General features: G+C 42.9%; 1 protein-coding gene across 2 annotated transcripts in view; it reads right to left on the bottom strand.

Annotated features, from left to right (window-relative positions):
- Positions 1-18,094, bottom strand: part of LOC117479084 (NACHT, LRR and PYD domains-containing protein 12-like) — a 134,957-nt gene that overhangs the window by 44,483 nt on the left and 72,380 nt on the right. Inside the window, exons 7-12 of one of the 2 annotated variants that reach the window (XM_034126098.1) lie at positions 9,390-9,563; positions 5,560-5,730; positions 4,686-4,856; positions 1,464-1,504; positions 1,237-1,277; positions 396-442 (exon numbers count right to left, since the gene is read on the bottom strand). The exons of the other annotated variant lie outside the window; for it this stretch is intronic. Of the exons in view, the coding sequence (XP_033981989.1) occupies positions 396-442; positions 1,237-1,277; positions 1,464-1,504; positions 4,686-4,856; positions 5,560-5,730; positions 9,390-9,563 (645 nt within the window). The remainder of the gene's footprint in view (positions 1-395; positions 443-1,236; positions 1,278-1,463; positions 1,505-4,685; positions 4,857-5,559; positions 5,731-9,389; positions 9,564-18,094) is intronic. 2 annotated transcript variants of the gene reach the window in all.

The raw sequence follows: 18,094 nt of genomic DNA, 5'->3' as shown, positions 1-18,094 counted from the left end.
AACTCACCTGATCACCAAACTGCCTTTTTCCAACTCAAGAACATCGCCCTCCTCCGACCTTCCCTCTGTTTTTCTGCTGCTGAAACCCTCACCCTCGCCCTCATCACCTCCAGACTCGAGTACTGTAATAGCATCCTCTACGGTTCTACGTCCAGAACTCCCCCGCCCGCCTGCTCACCTCCACCCACCGCCGAGACCCCGTCACTCCGGTCCTCCACCCATGTCATAATTCCGCCAATCTGAATGACTGTGTTTGTTAAATGTGACTTTTGTAAAGCGTCTTTGTGTGTCTTGAAAAGCGCTATATAAATTAAATGTATTATTATTATTATTATTATTATATTAAATACAAATACATATTTTTAAAGAAGTGTTTGGTCCTGTTATAGGATTACCTGTCTGAAGATTCAGGTGTGTTTTCAGATGGGAAGGAAACTGGAGCCTGGAATTATGAAAGGTACAAAGTGAGTTATTGTAATAAAAATCCAGTTCATTGTGAGACAAAAATCTAAAATTCAAATGAGTCTAGATCCTGTCAGCTCATCGTTGATTTCCAATGGGTAAGTAACCGGTTAACATGTCACGTAGTGCTGAGCCATGTCCACTACTGTAGCTCACAAAACAGTAGCCAATCACAGCACAGTATTACAAGCCAATCAGAGTTACAGCCAATCACAGCACAGTAGCACCAGCCAATCAGAGTTACAGCCAATCACAGCACAGTATTAAAAGCCAATCAGAGTTACAGTCAATCATATTACAGTAACACCAGCCAATCACAGCACATTGGGGCGGGACATTGCTCACAGCAGATGAGCTGATATATAATTCAATGTATTCCTACCAAAACAAATTCCTTACATGTCAAAAACCTAACTGGCAACAAACTGAATCCTAACTCTGATACGAGTTGGTAAATTAAACGTCTGCAGAATGATGGTGACAAATGTTTGTTCAAGAAAAGCTTTCAGTGCAATTGTTTGTTTTTAATGGAAGATATACTGTCAGTTTGTTTAATATTGAGGACAGAAAGTCTCTCATCATTCTTGATCATTTTCCAAAATGCCTCCACGCTCCTCTTCACGTCTCAAACACATGATAAATAAACTGTGAACAAATCAAACCTGAGCTGCAGATTTGTCTGGATCCCAGAAAAACACTGACTAATAACTACATTTTAATCAGTGGTGAAACCTCATCAATAAACTCCACACGGTGCAGCTGCTCCTCTCTCACCTCTCTGTCTGTCTTCACTTCCTGTTCCACAGCAGAGTCACCTGATGGAGGGAAGAAGTGACAGAGAAAAGACATCAATAATAATAAAACTTTAACAAAGAGAAACATTAGAATCCAAAATGATTGAGAGAGCTGTAACAAGATGGAGTTAAAACATGTTTCTGTTGAACCTTTTAGGATCAGAGTTTAATGGTTTGATGAATGGAGGATATGGTTTCAGTACTCACAGGTCTTCTGGATCTTGGCTCTGATCGTCCTGTCGTTAATCCTGTATGGATAAACACAATCCAACAGTTATGGATCCAGTTTAAAATAAGTGTTTGTTCTTTGAGTTAGTCAGCTTCAGAGTCCTGACTGATCTAAGGCTTTACATCCCATGGTGGGGGCATAGCATCAGTGTTTAGAGCTAACCTCCAATGCCGATTGCTTCACCCTGTATCTAGCTATGCCAGCTTTGAGTTGCAGCTTTTTGAACTGAACCCGGCCTCGCCTATACTCTGCGCAGTCGTGTATCGTCCGCCAAAGTGTAATAAGGATTTCATAAATGACTTTTCTGACTTTCTGTCCGGGATCATGGTGAAATATGATCGTGTTTTGATCTCCGGAGACTTCAATGTCCATGTGTGTTGCGAGTCCAAACCTCTGGTTAGGGACTTTTTAAATCTCCTTTGGTCTCGTTCAGTCCGTGGCTGGCCCAACACACGAAAAAGGACACACTTTGGACTTAGTATTATCGTTTGGACTGTCTGTATCTGTGGATGAAATATGTGCAGCAACGCGTATCTCAGACCATTTACCGGTTCTGTTTACAACCTCCATCCCTTCCGCAGGAGTCGAATCACGTGCCTCACAGTTCTCTGATGCTTTTAATGCTTCTCCGATCTGTAAATTAGATGTGAACTGTGCTTTTAATGCTGATGAGCTTATCTCCATGTTTGATTCGACATGTACACTAATACTGGATTCTGTTGCTCCTTTTACGCTTAGACGCACCAAAGTTCTCTCAGAGCCGTGGCTCAATGACTGTACTCGTGCTCTCAGACGCGCTTGCAGGCGTGCAGAGAGAAAATGGAAAAAGGATAAACTCCATGTCTCCCTAGAAATCCTTCGTGCTTGCCTTTCTGACTACCAGACGGCAGTCAAAGCAGCCAAAACAGAGCACATTTCTCTGTTCATCTCCAAAAACATCCATAAACCTCAGGTTCTTTTTAATGTCCTCAACTCTATCATTAATCCCTGTGATGTTTCTTCTATTGTGCCATCGACTACTCTCTGTGATAAGTTTCTTACATTTTTTATTGAAAAGGTATCTGCTCTTAGGCTAGCCCACACTAGTGCTACCCCAGATCCTGCTCCTTTTCTGTGCCCTGCTGTCCTCGACCACTTTGAGCCTGTATCCCTCTCTTCTCTCTCGGATGTAGTCAAGCACCTGCGGCCGACAAACTGCACCTCAGACAGCATTCCCTCTCGCCTTCTCAGGGATGTTTTTGATTCAGTTGGAGCAAGTATTTTATTACTTTTAAACACCTCTCTTAGCTCAGGATGTGTCCCAGCTGCCTTCAAACATGCCGTGGTTAAGCCACTCCTTAAAAAGAAAAATCTCGACCCCTCCATTCTCGCAAATTTTAGGCCCATCTCCCAGCTACCTTTTTTATCAAAAGCCCTGGAGCGAGTAGTCTACGCCCAGCTGCAGTCTTTTTTAACCACGCATGGAATCCATGAAAAGTTCCAGTCTGGCTTCAAACCCATGCACAGCACTGAAACAGCCCTTTTAAGAGTTTTTAATGATCTGCTCCTAGCCGCCGACTCAGGTAGCCCAGCTGTCTTGGTGCTGTTAGACCTGACAGCTGCCTTTGACACTGTGGACCATAGCATCCTGCTGTCACGGCTTGAACAGTCCGCTGGCATCACAGGCTCTGCCCTTGCATGGTTCAGGTCCTACCTGACAGACCGTAGCTTCTCGGTACAGCTAGGTGCCTTCTCCTCTGCCAAAGCCCCTCTTACCTGTGGGGTTCCCCAAGGCTCGATTCTGGGCCCCATCCTTTTTCTACTGTACATACTGCCCCTAGGTTCAATTCTCACAAAACATAACATTCCCTTCCACTGCTACGCCGACGATGTACAGATCTATCTGCCTCTCAAAGCAAATGTCACACACTCACTACAGCAGCTGATGGACTGCTTAGCAGAGATAAAATCCTGGCTGAACAAAAACTTCCTCAACCTCAACGAGAGCAAGACTGAGGTCATCTTTTTTGGACCGCAACCTCCAGCCTCTCCGGTTGATATTCTGGGCTCTATCAAAAAAAACATCCTCCCCTCGGTCACGAACCTTGGAGTGACCTTCACTAGCACTTTTAAATTCGACAAGCAGGTCAGCACCGTAGTAAAATCCTGCTTTTTTAAAACAAGACTATTGGCCAAAACCAAGTTGTATTTATCTTTTAAAGACTTAGAAAGGGTTATTAACGCCTTTGTAACCTCGAGACTGGACTATTGTAACGCTCTGTATGTGGGTATGGACCAGGCCTCAATCAAACGCTTACAGCTAGTCCAAAACGCTGCTGCACGTTTGCTGACTGGTCACAAAAAGCGCGACCACATCACCCCTATTCTGGCCTCACTACACTGGCTTCCAGTTCGGTTCAGAATTGATTTTAAAATCCTTTTATTTGTTTTTAAAGCCCTAAATGGGCTGGCTCCGGCCTATATAACTGAACTGCTCCATCGCTACACCCCAGCCAGAGCTTTAAGGTCTGCTGACCAGCTGCTGCTGGTAGTGCCCAAGACCAGGCTAAAAACCTGAGGGCACCGAGCCTTCGCAGCAGCTGGCCCGAGGCTCTGGAACACTCTGCCCCTCCATGTGAGGTCGGCCCAGACCCTAGGGGTTTTTAAATCAAAACTAAAAACACACTTCTTCTCTCTGGCCTTCTAGTTAGAGCGGAGCACGACTCCTGACTTTTCCGTGTGTTTTATTCTTATTTTGTTTTTTAAGATATATCTGTGGTAATTTATTGTCGTTTATTGTGTTTTGTAGTAATGTGTTTTTATTACATGTACAGCACTTTGGCTCGACCAAAAATCGCTTTTAAATGTGCTTTATAAATAAAACCTGATTTGATTTGATTTGATCATATCTTCTCTGCAAACACTACGACTGACTGCTCTCAGCTGCATCACAGGAAATAACTGCTCAGTAATCTAGAAACAAAAAACATGACAGGAAAACACAACAGAGCATCTTCATCACTATTCTGTAAAACCCCATATGTTTGTTAAAACGTTACTAACTAAATGTGGCTTTGCTTACAGTATATTGTTTTTAGAAGAATAAAAAGAAGAGCCTGCAGTCAGTGGGTAACATCACTGACTTGTTGTGATCCCAGTGAGAGAAACACCTCCCTGTGTTTAATACAAAACTGCTGAACCAGCAGAGACCCCTTACTGACCTGAGAGTCTCCAGTCTGCAGTCTGGGCTCTCCAGAAGATCTCTCAGCGGCTCCACTCCTGAATCCTGCAGCTTGTTGAGACTCAGGTCCAGATGTCTCAGATGGATGTTGGACTTCAGAGCTGAGATCAGAGCAGAACAGCTGATCTCTGACAAACTGCAGCCCTCCAGACTGAATAAAGAAAACATGATGTAACTTTAGAAAACAAAGTTCCTGTTTGAAATAACTCCAGGTTTAATAATCTGATCAGAGCTGAAGAAGGTTAGAAAGTGGAAACTCCAAACAGGTAAAAACTGTAAGAGACAAAAAGTGAAAAGATCTCTCATTAATATGAAAGACAACGTGCTTCTCCTTCAATAATAAAGAGGTGACTTCACATCTGAAACTCTGCTCCAACTACACAAACTCATGATGTGCAGCCAGACCAATGAAACCCACAGAAACTGATTCAACTCAAGATCACAACGTTTACAAAGATCACAAATATTTCAGGATGAGTTTTGAACAAATGTGAAGAAAAACCTCCAGAATATTTATTTTAGGAATAGTGGAGTCATCAAATCACAGCATCTTCAGTTTGAACTATTCAGTCGGTAAAAGCATCGTGTAGCTTCAGAAAACTGAAACATTGTAGATGTTCAGAAGTTTAAATAGAAATATGAATGGGTTGTATTTTTTTAATATAATTTATTGAAGGCATGCTGCAGAATATAAGATGAGTCTCAGGTGTTTGAGATGAGTGAATTATGCAGGGTAGGATAGTTAGCATTAAGATACTCAGTGAGGATCAGAGTGATATCAGCCTGATGTCTGCAGCTCAGAGTCAACACAACTCTCTTCATCTCAGCACAGAAGTAAAAGATGGAGAACTGACCTGAGAGTCTCCAGTCTGCAGTCTGGACTCTCCAGAAGATCTCTCAGCAGCTCCACTCCTGAATCCTGCAGATCGTTGCCACCCAGGTCCAGAACTCTCAGATGGATGTTGGACTTCAGAGCTGAGGCCAGAGCAGAACAGCTGATCTCTGACAAACAGCAGCCTCTCAGTCTGAATAAAGAAAACATGATGTAACTTTAGAAAACAATGTTCCTCTTTTCAAATAAGTGAAGGTTTAATAATCTGTTGAAGCTGAAGGTTTTAATGTCAACAATGATGTAGAAACAAATCCCTAATAATCCAAGCTCAAACTCTGCAGTAGTTTTTCTCATCAGATCTTTACAAACTCCTTCATCTCCCTCAAAGATCATCTGTCAGGGTTTGGAAGGAAGGCAGAACCCAAACCCAGCAAAAAACAAAACAAGAGGTCAAGTAGTTAAACAACAAGCGAGCTTTAATCCACCAAAAAGCAGATTACCAAGATAACAAGGACAAACGTAACATGCACACACCGGGGAACAGGAACCAAACCAGGAACACAACGACGACCCAACAAGAAGCACAAGGGAAGACAAGACTAAAGCTACGTCTCACTTCTCTTAACTTCCATCCCAGCGTCTTAGACCCTTCCTCCAGGGATGCACAGAGAGACGCTGTGGGTCGATCTCAAGTTACTTATTTTTCATTTCCTCGCTCCTCGGTATCACCGGAAGTTGATGCGCCATCTTGAGGAGCGTCCCATTGCCCTTATTTGTGCCGGAGGACCGAGGATCGAGGAGCGATAATCGAGGAACCACCGGACCATCCTCCGGTGAAATCCTCAGCCACTCGCCCCGCCCCCTTACTGTGTATCGCTCACTGATTGGACGATGCAGCGCATGCACTGATCTGATGCTTCTTGACATGAGAGCAGTTTCCCAGCGGAGTGAAGAAAACACATGAAACTCACGGGACTCACTCCTCAGTTTATATTGTGTTTTGTTTCAATCAATGTATCATCTAGTTAAAAATATGTGATATATCTGAACAACAAAGTGGACAAAAATCATTTTATTAATTTATTGGAAACATTTTTCATGATCTCCAATTTTTATTATGAACACAATACAATTCAAAGAGAGACAGATTTAATGTCTGTGAGCAGGAACAGCTTTTTTCGTCATACATTTTTATTTATTGTCATTTCCATTCAGTCACAGCTGAGACATGAATTATGTGATTTGTCTCAGTTTAACAGCCAACACAATTGTAGTGCCGTGTTTGTCTGATCAGACGATCAGCTGTGCGGCGTCATCAAAAACGGGCGTCGCTTGACGTGACGCTCCGGAGGAAAGGACGTCCCATTGCTCTTAAAACTCAGTCCCTCCCACCAGGGCGTCTCTCCATGCTTCCCTGGTGGGAGGGACTAAGACGCAAGTGAGGGACGCAAAGATCGAAGTTAAGAGAAGTGAGACGCAGATAAGGAAACCACGAGAAGGGAGAAGAAGCAGGGAAATGAGTTTTAAGAGCAATGGGACGTCCTTTCCTCCGGAGCGTCACGTGAAGCGACGCCCGTTTTTGATGACGCCGCACAGCTGAGCGTCTGATCAGACAAACACCCCCCCCCCCCCCACCTGCTGTTGTAGACCCCAATAAATAAAATAGCCATTCTTAAAATGTATAAACAAACAATAGTTTAATATTTATTTGAGTGCACAATAGAAAGAAAATAATTGAGAGAAGAGAAAGCACAACTGTTACGAACCCACTAGGGATGAGTAAGTTAACACACACCAGATGGTTTTGGTAAGTAATTAAAATAGGATTTAATGAGCAACAACAAAGGTGCACAACAAAACGAGATCAAACGTAGCCTAAGCCAAAAAAAGAAGCCAAAAGGGCGCAGTTCTACTGCTAGTAACAGAAGGAGGACTCTTGAAAATGAGCCTAATTAACACACCTGATATCTCTTCCAATTAACTTTATTGGAAGGAGGCTGCAGGAAAACGCAGCTAACTAGATGAACTAAACACACGCTACTCTAAGCACACATATAAACACACTAAACACACAACACTAAACACGGATCACAATAGTCAAACACAGTCTATTGCTCAAGACTGAAGTGTCCACGACACAGGAGCAAAATGTGTGAGGCGTCTGATCGCAGCAGAGCCTCCCGAGTGATAATTGTCCCCAGGCTTTGTAGTAATCTCCGGAAGGTGTGCTCTGGGATTGCACGGGGATTGGAGAGCGTCAGGCCCGGCGTGCTCCAATCAGCATCTTCGGAGGAGGACCAGGAGATGACAGCCAACGACATTGGGGCAACCACACAGCTCATTTACATATTACACACAGCTGCAAACAATCTCAGACAGGTTAACGGGCAGACAGAAACAGCAGCCGTAACAACAACATTATCGTAACGGTATTGTTACCGCATAAAAATGACATGAAGTAACGGCACTACAATTGTGTTGGCTGTTAAACTGAGACAAATCACATAATTCATGTCTCAGGTGTGACTGAATGGAAATGACAATAAATAAAAATGTAAAACGAAAAAAGCTGTTCCTGCTCACAGACATTAAATCTGTCTCTTTGAATTGTATTGTGTTCATAATAAAAATTGGAGATCATGAAAAATGTTTCCAATAAATTAATAAAATGATTTTTGTCCACTTTGTTGTTCAGATATATCACATATTTTTAACTTTGAAAACATCCATTTATTGAACTTTAAAACAAATACAAATAATAATTTGAACAGTATCTTTTTAACTGTTGATTACCCTGAACGTATAATTCAACTGAAAAACCAATACAAAAACAAATGATATCAAAATAATAAATACCAATAAACAAGATCAACAAATATGTTGGAGCGCACTTCAACAAGCTACTAAACATATATAAATATGATAAATAAAAATAAATTAGACTAAAATAAATTAGATCAAATATGTCACAACTTAGCAAAGCAAAATAATCGTTTTTTTCGATTATGTTGTTTTCGTAATTGTGGCAGGCCAAAATCGTAATTGCGATTAAAATACGATTAATTGCACAGCCCTAGATGATACATTAATTGAAACAAAGCACCGTATAAACTGAGGAGTGAGTCCCGTGAGTTTCATGTGTTTTCTTCACTCCGCTGGGAAACTGCTCTCATGCTAAGAAGCATCAGATCAGTGCATGCATTGCATCGTCCAATCAGTGAGCGATACACAGTAAGGGGGCGGGGCGAGTGTCTGAGGATTTCACCGGAGGATGGTCTGGTGGTTCCTCGATTATCGATCCTCCGTTATCACTCCTCGATCCTCGGTCCTCCGGCACAAATAAGGGCAATGGGACGCTCCTCAAGATGGCGCATACAAATCAACTTCCGGTGATACAGAGACCGAGGAGCGAGGAAATGAAAAATAAGTAACTTGAGATCGACCCAGAGACACAAGACTAATCACAAGACCAGACACAGCTGGGGAGGGCAAGCAGAAACACAAGGGCAACAGGTGAACACAATCAGACTGGGAAAAAAACAAGAAAAACAAGATGTAATACATTTCAAAATAAAACTAAAATAAATAGACCATGACATCATCAGTACTGACAGCATCTTCACCGACTCATGGAGCACAGAGTGAGTCTGTGGAAGATGAAAAACTCTCCTTCACACATTCACCTTCTCTCTGTTATTCTGATAAATATTCAACAACAAGCAAAAACAGATTTCTTTTTTTAAATGTATTTGTTCACGGGCAAAATCTACAAATCATAAATAACGAGAACAAATATATAATTATAATAATGACATTATTATTATTTTTATTATATCCAGTTATTGAACTCACGTGAGAGCCTCCAGTCTGCAGTTTGGACTCTTTAGTCCAGAACTCAGCAGCTCCACTCCTGAATCCTCCAGATCGTTGATACTCAGGTCCAGATCTCTCAGATGGGAGGGGTCAGACTTCAGAGCAGAGGCCACGACTTCACAGTGAGTCTCTGAGAGTCCACAGTCAGAAAGTCTGTCACACAAATATTACAAAAAGTGTTAGCATAAAAAGGGAGTACAAGATCTGAGTACTTCTACTTTTACTTAAGTAAAATATCTGAGTACTTCTCCCACCTCTGCGCACCTGAAGTTGTAACGTTACTTGTAATCGAGGTATGGGGTTATATATGTCTCAATAATATTTGTGTGTAAATGTGTGAACATGTAAATGTAAAACACCTTCCACAGATGCATTCAAACGATTTGCAAACTCCCAAAAAAAAAGTGCAAATGTAAAACGGATCTGCAAATACGCAACATGTTTTCAAAAATGAAAAAAAAGATCTGTACTATAATTAGTTTACAAATAAACAAAAGGAATTTGTGAGTCTCTCTCTACATTGACAACTTTCGATCAGGCATTTGTGAATCCATTTTGTATTTGTCGACCAAAAATGCGCTTGTGGATCGTCTTTTTACACACACTGAGTTTTGACACAAACTTTCCGCCGGTCTCGGCTAAAATGTGTCACTCGGTTATTTTCAGAAACCACGTGATGGCCTGCTGATGAAGACATTTCCGCATTTCATGGATTCAAAGTAACTAGAAAGATAGATAGGTAGATAGATAGTTAATTCATCACACATATTTAAACTCTTAAAAATTGTGGTAAAAACAGATGTGATGACAAACAAACTGAATGATCTATGAATGACTGCATTCACTGATAACTGTAACATACTGCTGTATGTTGTGATCACATGCTGCTGTGAGAACACCTCTAAAGGCCTTCATTTGTTTGACAAGGAATATGAAGAGATCTAAAAACTGTGAAAGGTAATAACTATTATAATAAATAAAATAACTAATATTTTAAGAATTAAACTTCTGATCTAGTTTATAAAGTTAATCACATCTGGACTTACTCTGCCTTCCTGCAGTTCCTCACAGCTGGAAGCAGTCTCCATCGTCCCTCCTCTGATGTTTTGTACTTCTTCAGGTCCAACTTATCCAGAACCTCCTCTGACATCTGCAGCATGTAGGCCAGAGCAGAGCAGTGGATCTCAGAGAGTTCCTTTGATCTGTTCTCTGACTTCAGGAACTCTGTGATCTCCTGATGTACTGAGAGGTCGTTAATCTCTGTCAGACAGTGGAAGATGTTGATGCTCCTGCCAGGAGAGATTTCATCACTTCTCATCTCCTTCAGGTTGTTGATGGCTCTCAGGATGATCTTTGGACGGTTGTCTGTATGACCCAGCAGGCCTCCTAGGAGTCTCTGGTTGGACTCCAGAGAGAGGCCGTGTAGAAAGCGGACAAACAGGTCCAGGTGGCCATTTTTACTTTTGAGGGATTTCTTCATGGCTTCCTTTAAGAAGGCATCCAGGGATGGGTAATCCGGATCACTGCCATCACCTAAGTAATAGTCACAGTCTTCCTTCAGGAAGTCCTCCAGTACCTCTGTGTCTCTGTTGGTGTAACAGTGCAACATGTAGACTGCAGCCAGAAACTCCTGAATGCTCAGATGAACAAAGCAGTAGACTGTTTTCTGGAAGATCACACTCTCTCTTTTGAAGATCTGTGTACAAACTCCTGAGTGCACCAAGGCCTCGGTGACATCAAGACCACAGCGCTCCAGGTCTTCTTGGTAGAACATGATGTCTCCTTTCTCCAGATGTTCAAACGCCAGCCTCCCCAGCTTCAGAAGAACCTCCCTGTCAGCCTCCGTCAGCTGCTGTGGACTCGTCTCATGTCCCTCTTCATACTTCTGCTTCTTCCTCTTGGTCTGGACCAGCAGGAAGTGTGAGTACATGTCAGTGAGGGTCTTGGGCAGCTCTCCTCTCTGGTCTGTAGTCAACATGTGGTCCAGAACTGCAGCAGTGATCCAGCAGAAGACTGGGATCAGACACATGATGTGGAGGCTCCTGGAGCTCTTGATGTGAGAGATGATTCTGCTGGACAGGTCTTCATCCCTCGATCTCCTCCTGAAGTACTCCTCCTTCTGGGCGTCAGTGAAGCCTCGTACTTCTGTTACCCTGTCCACACACTCAGGAGGGATCTGATTGGCCGCTGCAGGTCTGGAAGTTATCCAGACGAGAGCAGAGGGAAGCAGCTTCCCCCTGATGAGGTTTGTCAGCAGCACGTTGACTGAGGACTTCTGTGAGACATCAGACACAACCTCATTGTTTCTGAAGTCCAGAGAAAGTCTGCTTTCATCCAGGCCGTCAAAGATGAGCAGCACTTTGCAGACAGCCAGCTGCTCTGCTGTGACCTTCTGTAAGGTTGGATGGAAAACATGGAGCAGCCTGAGAAGACTGTACTGCTCACCTTTGATCAGGTTCAGCTCCCTGAAGGAGAACGGGATCACCAGACTGACATCTTGGTTTCCCAAACCCTCGGCCCAGTCCAGAGTGAACTTCTGCACTGAGAAGGTTTTTCCAACTCCAGCGACTCCGTTGGTCAGGACCGCTCTGATGTGAGTCTGTTGGTCAAGTAAGGCTTTAAAGATGTCCTGGCACTTGATTGGAGTGTCATGGAGGGTCTTCTTCTTGGAAACTGTCTCCAGCTGCCTCACCTCATGTTGGGTATTAACCTCTTCACTCAGGCCTTGTGTGATGTAGAGCTCAGTGAAGATCCTGTTGAGGAGGGTTTCACTTTGATCAGTTCCTTCAGTCACACGTTCACATCTCCTCCTCAGACTGTTCCTATGTTCATCTAAAACCTCCTGCAGACCACTCTCTGCTGAAAGAGAAGGAAACAGGAGAGAATCAGGAACATGTTGTACAGGGTTTAAAAAGTTATGATTTTAATAAAACAGCTTGATGTCTACGTTGTACAACTCCATACTTATCCAAGAACAGATGAACCAGGAAGAATCCTGACAACAATTCTAGCCATCAGACATCTTGACTATCTTCTGTAAGTTGTCTTTTCAGGTCTAACGTTCCCCTGAGCTTAAGATCTATACAGTATTTCTACTGTCGGTGTTAATGCACACTTTAAAAAAAACACCTGGAAGAAGATCCGATGATACAGTGAGCCAATACAAGTTGATACAAGAGTAGACACCCAGCGCCCCGCCGTCTATGCTTCACAACTCGACACCAAACCAAACACAAATAAAACATTCTGGTGAGTGTGTAGGAATACTCTGTTTCAGTCAAAGTCCTGCATTCAAAATGTTCCTCAAGTAAAAGTAGAAAAGTATTCTCATCAAAATATAGGGAAAGTAGCGACAGTAATAGTAGTCATTGTGCAGATTGGTCCATTTCAGAATAATATATATGATATGTTTTATAATGATTGATCATGAAAGTGTTCTCAAAGCTGGTAAAGGTGCAGCTAGTTTGAATGACTTTGTATACTGCAGGGTAGCTTGTGAATTTACTCAAGGTGGAACTAAAGTCTGACTTAAAGGTCCCCTATTTTACTGTTTCTCATCAATATATCACAGGTCTCAGATATATCCAGAGCCTGTCTCTGATTGGCTGAAACACCAAACAGATCATTGCAGCATCCCATAATCCCCTCTGTTTCAGCCCTGTTTCAAAAGTGCTGATTTTCTGTCTGTTACAGACATGTTTTTATATAAATGGATCAAAAAGAGAGAGAATCTTTGTTCCTGAACCTGAGTCTCTTTCCACAGAGGGGACACATGTTGATGTAGAAGAGACATGAAGAAGAGGGGACACATGTTGATGTAGAAGAGACATGAAGAAGAGGGGACACATGTTGATGTAGAAGAGACATGAAGAAGAGGGGACACATGTTGATGTAGAAGAGACATGAAGAAGAGGGGACACATGTTGATGTAGAAGAGACATGAAGAAGAGGGGACACATGTTGATGTAGAAGAGACGTGAAGAAGAGGGGACACATGTTGATGAAGAAGAGACATGAAGAAGAGGGGACACATGTTGATGTAGAAGAGACATGAAGAAGAGGGGACACATGTTGATGAAGAAGAGACATGAAGAAGAGGGGACAAATGTTGATATAGAAGAGACATGAAGAAGAGGGGACACATGTTGATGTAGAAGAGACATGAAGAAGAGGGGACACATGTTGATGTAAAAGAGACATGAAGAAGAGGGGACACATGTTGATGTAGAAGAGACATGAAGAAGAGGGGACACATGTTGATGTAGAAGAGACATGAAGAAGAGGGGACACATGTTGATGTAGAAGAGACATGAAGAAGAGGGGACACATGTTGATGAAGAAGAGACATGAAGAAGAGGGGACACATGTTGATGTAGAAGAGACATGAAGAAGAGGGGACACATGTTGATGAAGAAGAGACATGAAGAAGAGGGGACAAATGTTGATATAGAAGAGACATGAAGAAGAGGGGACACATGTTGATGTAGAAGAGACATGAAGAAGAGGGGACACATGTTGATGTAGAAGAGACATGAAGAAGAGGGGACACATGTTGATGTAGAAGAGACATGAAGAAGAGGGGACACATGTTGATGAAGAAGAGACATGAAGAAGAGGGGACACATGTTGATGTTGAAGAGACACGTGTTGATGTAGAAGAGACATGAAGAAGAGGGGACACGTGTTGATGAAGAAGAGGGGACACATGGTGATGTAGAAGAGACATGAAGAAGAGGGGACACGTGTTGATGTAGAAGAGACATGAAGAAGAGGGGACACATGTTGATGTAGAAGAGACATGAAGAAGAGGGGACACATGTTGATGTAGAAGAGACATGAAGAAGAGGGGACACATGTTGATGTAGAAGAGACACGTGTTGATGTAGAAGAGACATGAGGAAGAGGGGACACATGTTGATGAAGAAGAGGGGACACATGGTGATGTAGAAGAGACATGAAGAAGAGGGGACACATGTTGATGTATAAGAGACATGAAGAAGAGGGGACACATGTTGATGTAGAAGAGACATGAAGAAGAGGGGACACATGTTGATGTACAAGAGACATGAAGAAGAGGGGACACATGTTGATGTAGAAGAGACATGAAGAAGAGGGGACACATGTTGATGAAGAAGAGACATGAAGAAGAGGGGACACATGTTGATGTAGAAGAGACATGAAGAAGAGGGTACACGTGTTGATGTAGAAGAGACATGAAGAAGAGGGGACACGTGTTGATGTAGAAGAGACATGAAGAAGAGGGGACACGTGGTGATGTAGAAGAGACATGAAGAAGAGGGGACACGTGTTGATGTAGAAGAGACATGAAGAAGAGGGGACACATGTTGATGTAGAAGAGACATGAAGAAGAGGGGACACATGTTGATGTAGAAGAGACATGAAGAAGAGGGGACACATGTTGATGTAGAAGAGACATGAAGAAGAGGGCACACGTGTTGATGTAGAAGAGACATGAAGAAGAGGGGACACGTGTTGATGTAGAAGAGACATGAAGAAGAGGGGACACGTGTTGATGTAGAAGAGACATGAAGAAGAGGGGAAACGTGTTGATGTAGAAGAGACATGAAGAAGAGGGGACACGTGGTGATGTAGAAGAGACATGAAGAAGAGGGGACACGTGTTGATGTAGAAGAGACATGAAGAGGGGGGGCACGTGTTGATGTAGAAGAGACATGAAGAAGAGGGGAAACATTTTGATGTAGAAGAGACATGAAGAAGAGGGGACACATGGTGATGTAGAAGAGACATGAAGAAGAGGGGACACATGGTGATGTAGAAGAGACATGAAGAAGAGGGGACACATGTTGATGTAGAAGAGACATGAAGAAGAGGGGACACATGTTGATGTAGAAGAGACATGAGGAAGAGGGGACACATGTTGATGTAGAAGAGACACGTGTTGATGTAGAAGAGACATGAGGAAGAGGGGACACATGTTGATGTAGAAGAGACATGAAGAAGAGGGGACACGTGTTGATGTAGAAGAGACATGAAGAAGAGGGGACACGTGTTGATGAAGAAGAGGGGACACATGGTGATGTAGAAGAGACATGAAGAAGAGGGGACACGTGTTGATGTAGAAGAGACATGAGGAAGAGGGGACACATGTTGATGTAGAAGAGACATGAAGAAGAGGGGACACATGTTGATGTATAAGAGACATGAAGAAGAGGAGACACATGATGTAGAAGAGACATGAAGAACAGGGGACACATGGTGATGTAGAAGAGACATGAAAAAGAGGGGACACATGTTGATGTAGAAGAGACATGAAGAAGGGGGGACACATGTTGATGTAGAAGAGACATGAAGAAGAGGGGACACATGTTGATGTAGAAGAGACATGAAGAAGAGGGGACACATGGTGATGTAGAAGAGACATGAAGAAGAGGAGACACATGTTGATGTAGAAGAGACATGAAGAAGAGGGGACACATGTTGATGTATAAGAGACATGAAGAAGAGGAGACACATGTTGATGTAGAAGAGACATGAAGAACAGGGGACACATGGTGATGTAGAAGAGACATGAAAAAGAGGGGACACATGTTGATGTAGAAGAGACATGAAGAAGGGGGGACACATGTTGATGTAGAAGAGACTTGAAGAAGAGGGGACACATGTTGATGTAGAAGAGACATGAAGAAGAGGGGACACATGTTGATGTAGAAGAGACATGAAGAAGAGGGGACACATGTTGATGTATAAGAGACATGAAGAAGAGGAGACACATGTTGATGTAGAAGAGACATGAAGAAGAGGGGACACATGGTGATGTAGAAGAGACATGAAGAAGTGGGGACACATGTTGATTTAGAAGAGACATGAAGAAGAGGGGACACGTGTTGATGTATAAGAGACATGAAGAAGAGGAGACACATGTTGATGTAGAAGAGACATGAAGAAGAGGGGACACATGGTGATGTAGAAGAGACATGAAGAAGAGGGGACACATGTTGATGTATAAGAGACATGAAGAAGAGGAGACACATTTTGATGTAGAAGAGACATGAAGAAGAGGGGACACATGGTGATGTAGAAGAGACATGAAGAAGAGGGGACACATGTTGATGTAGAAGAGACATGAAGAAGAGGGGACACGTGTTGATGTAGAAGAGACATGAAGAAGAGGGGATACGTGTTGATGTAGAAGAGACATGAAGAAGAGGGGACACGTGTTGATGTAGAAGAGACATGAAGAAGAGGGGACACGTGTTGATGTAGAAGAGACATGAAGAAGAGGGGACACGTGTTGATGTAGAAGAGACATGAAGAAGAGGGGAAACATTTTGATGTAGAAGAGACATGAAGAAGAGGGGACACATGGTGATGTAGAAGAGACATGAAGAAGAGGGGACACATGGTGATGTAGAAGAGACATGAAGAAGAGGGGACACGTGTTGATGTATAAGAGACATGAAGAAGAGGAGACACATGTTGATGTAGAAGAGACATGAAGAAGAGGGGACACATGGTGATGTAGAAGAGACATGAAGAAGAGGGGACACATGTTGATGTAGAAGAGACATGAAGAAGAGGGGACACGTGTTGATGTAGAAGAGACATGAAGAAGAGGGGATACGTGTTGATGTAGAAGAGACATGAAGAAGAGGGGACACGTGTTGATGTAGAAGAGACATGAAGAAGAGGGGACACGTGTTGATGTAGAAGAGACATGAAGAAGAGGAGACACGTGTTGATGTAGAAGAGACATGAAGAAGAGGGGACACGTGTTGATGTAGAAGAGACATGAAGAAGAGGGGACACGTGTTGATGTAGAAGAGACATGAAGAAGAGGGGACACGTGTTGATGTAGAAGAGACATGAAGAAGAGGAGACACATGTTGATGTAGAAGAGACATGAAGAAGAGGGGACACGTGTTGATGTAGAAGAGACATGAAGAAGAGGGGAAACATTTTGATGTAGAAGAGACATGAAGAAGAGGGGACACATGGTGATGTAGAAGAGACATGAAGAAGAGGGGACACATGGTGATGTAGAAGAGACATGAAGAAGAGGGGACACGCGTTGATGTAGAAGAGACATGAAGAAGAGGGGACACATGTTGATGTAGAAGAGACATGAAGAAGAGGGGACACGTGTTGATGTAGAAGAGACATGAAGAAGAGGGGACACGTGTTGATGTAGAAGAGACATGAAGAAGAGGGGACATGTGTTGATGTAGAAGAGACATGAAGAAGAGGGGACACGTGGTGATATAGAAGAGACATGAAGAAGAGGGGACACATGGTGATGTAGAAGAGACATGAAGAAGAGGGGACACATGTTGATGTAGAAGAGACATGAAGAAGAGGGGACACATGTTGATGTAGAAGAGACACATGTTGATGTAGAAGAGACATGAGGAAGAGGGGACACATGTTGATGTAGAAGAGACACGTGTTGATGTAGAAGAGACATGAGGAAGAGGGGACACATGTTGATGTAGAAGAGACATGAAGAAGAGGGGACACGTGTTGATGTAGAAGAGACATGAAGAAGAGGGGACACGTGTTGATGTAGAAGAGACATGAAGAAGAGGGGACACATGTTGATGTAGAAGAGACATGAAGAAGAGGGGACACATGTTGATGAAGAAGAGGGGACACATGGTGATGTAGAAGAGACATGAAGAAGAGGGGACACGTGTTGATGTAGAAGA

Source organism: Trematomus bernacchii, unplaced genomic scaffold, assembly GCF_902827165.1.
Source record: "Trematomus bernacchii unplaced genomic scaffold, fTreBer1.1, whole genome shotgun sequence".
Lineage (NCBI taxonomy): Eukaryota > Metazoa > Chordata > Actinopteri > Perciformes > Nototheniidae > Trematomus > Trematomus bernacchii.
Note: the sequence above shows the minus strand (reverse complement) of the source record. Positions and strands in the feature narration are given on the sequence as shown.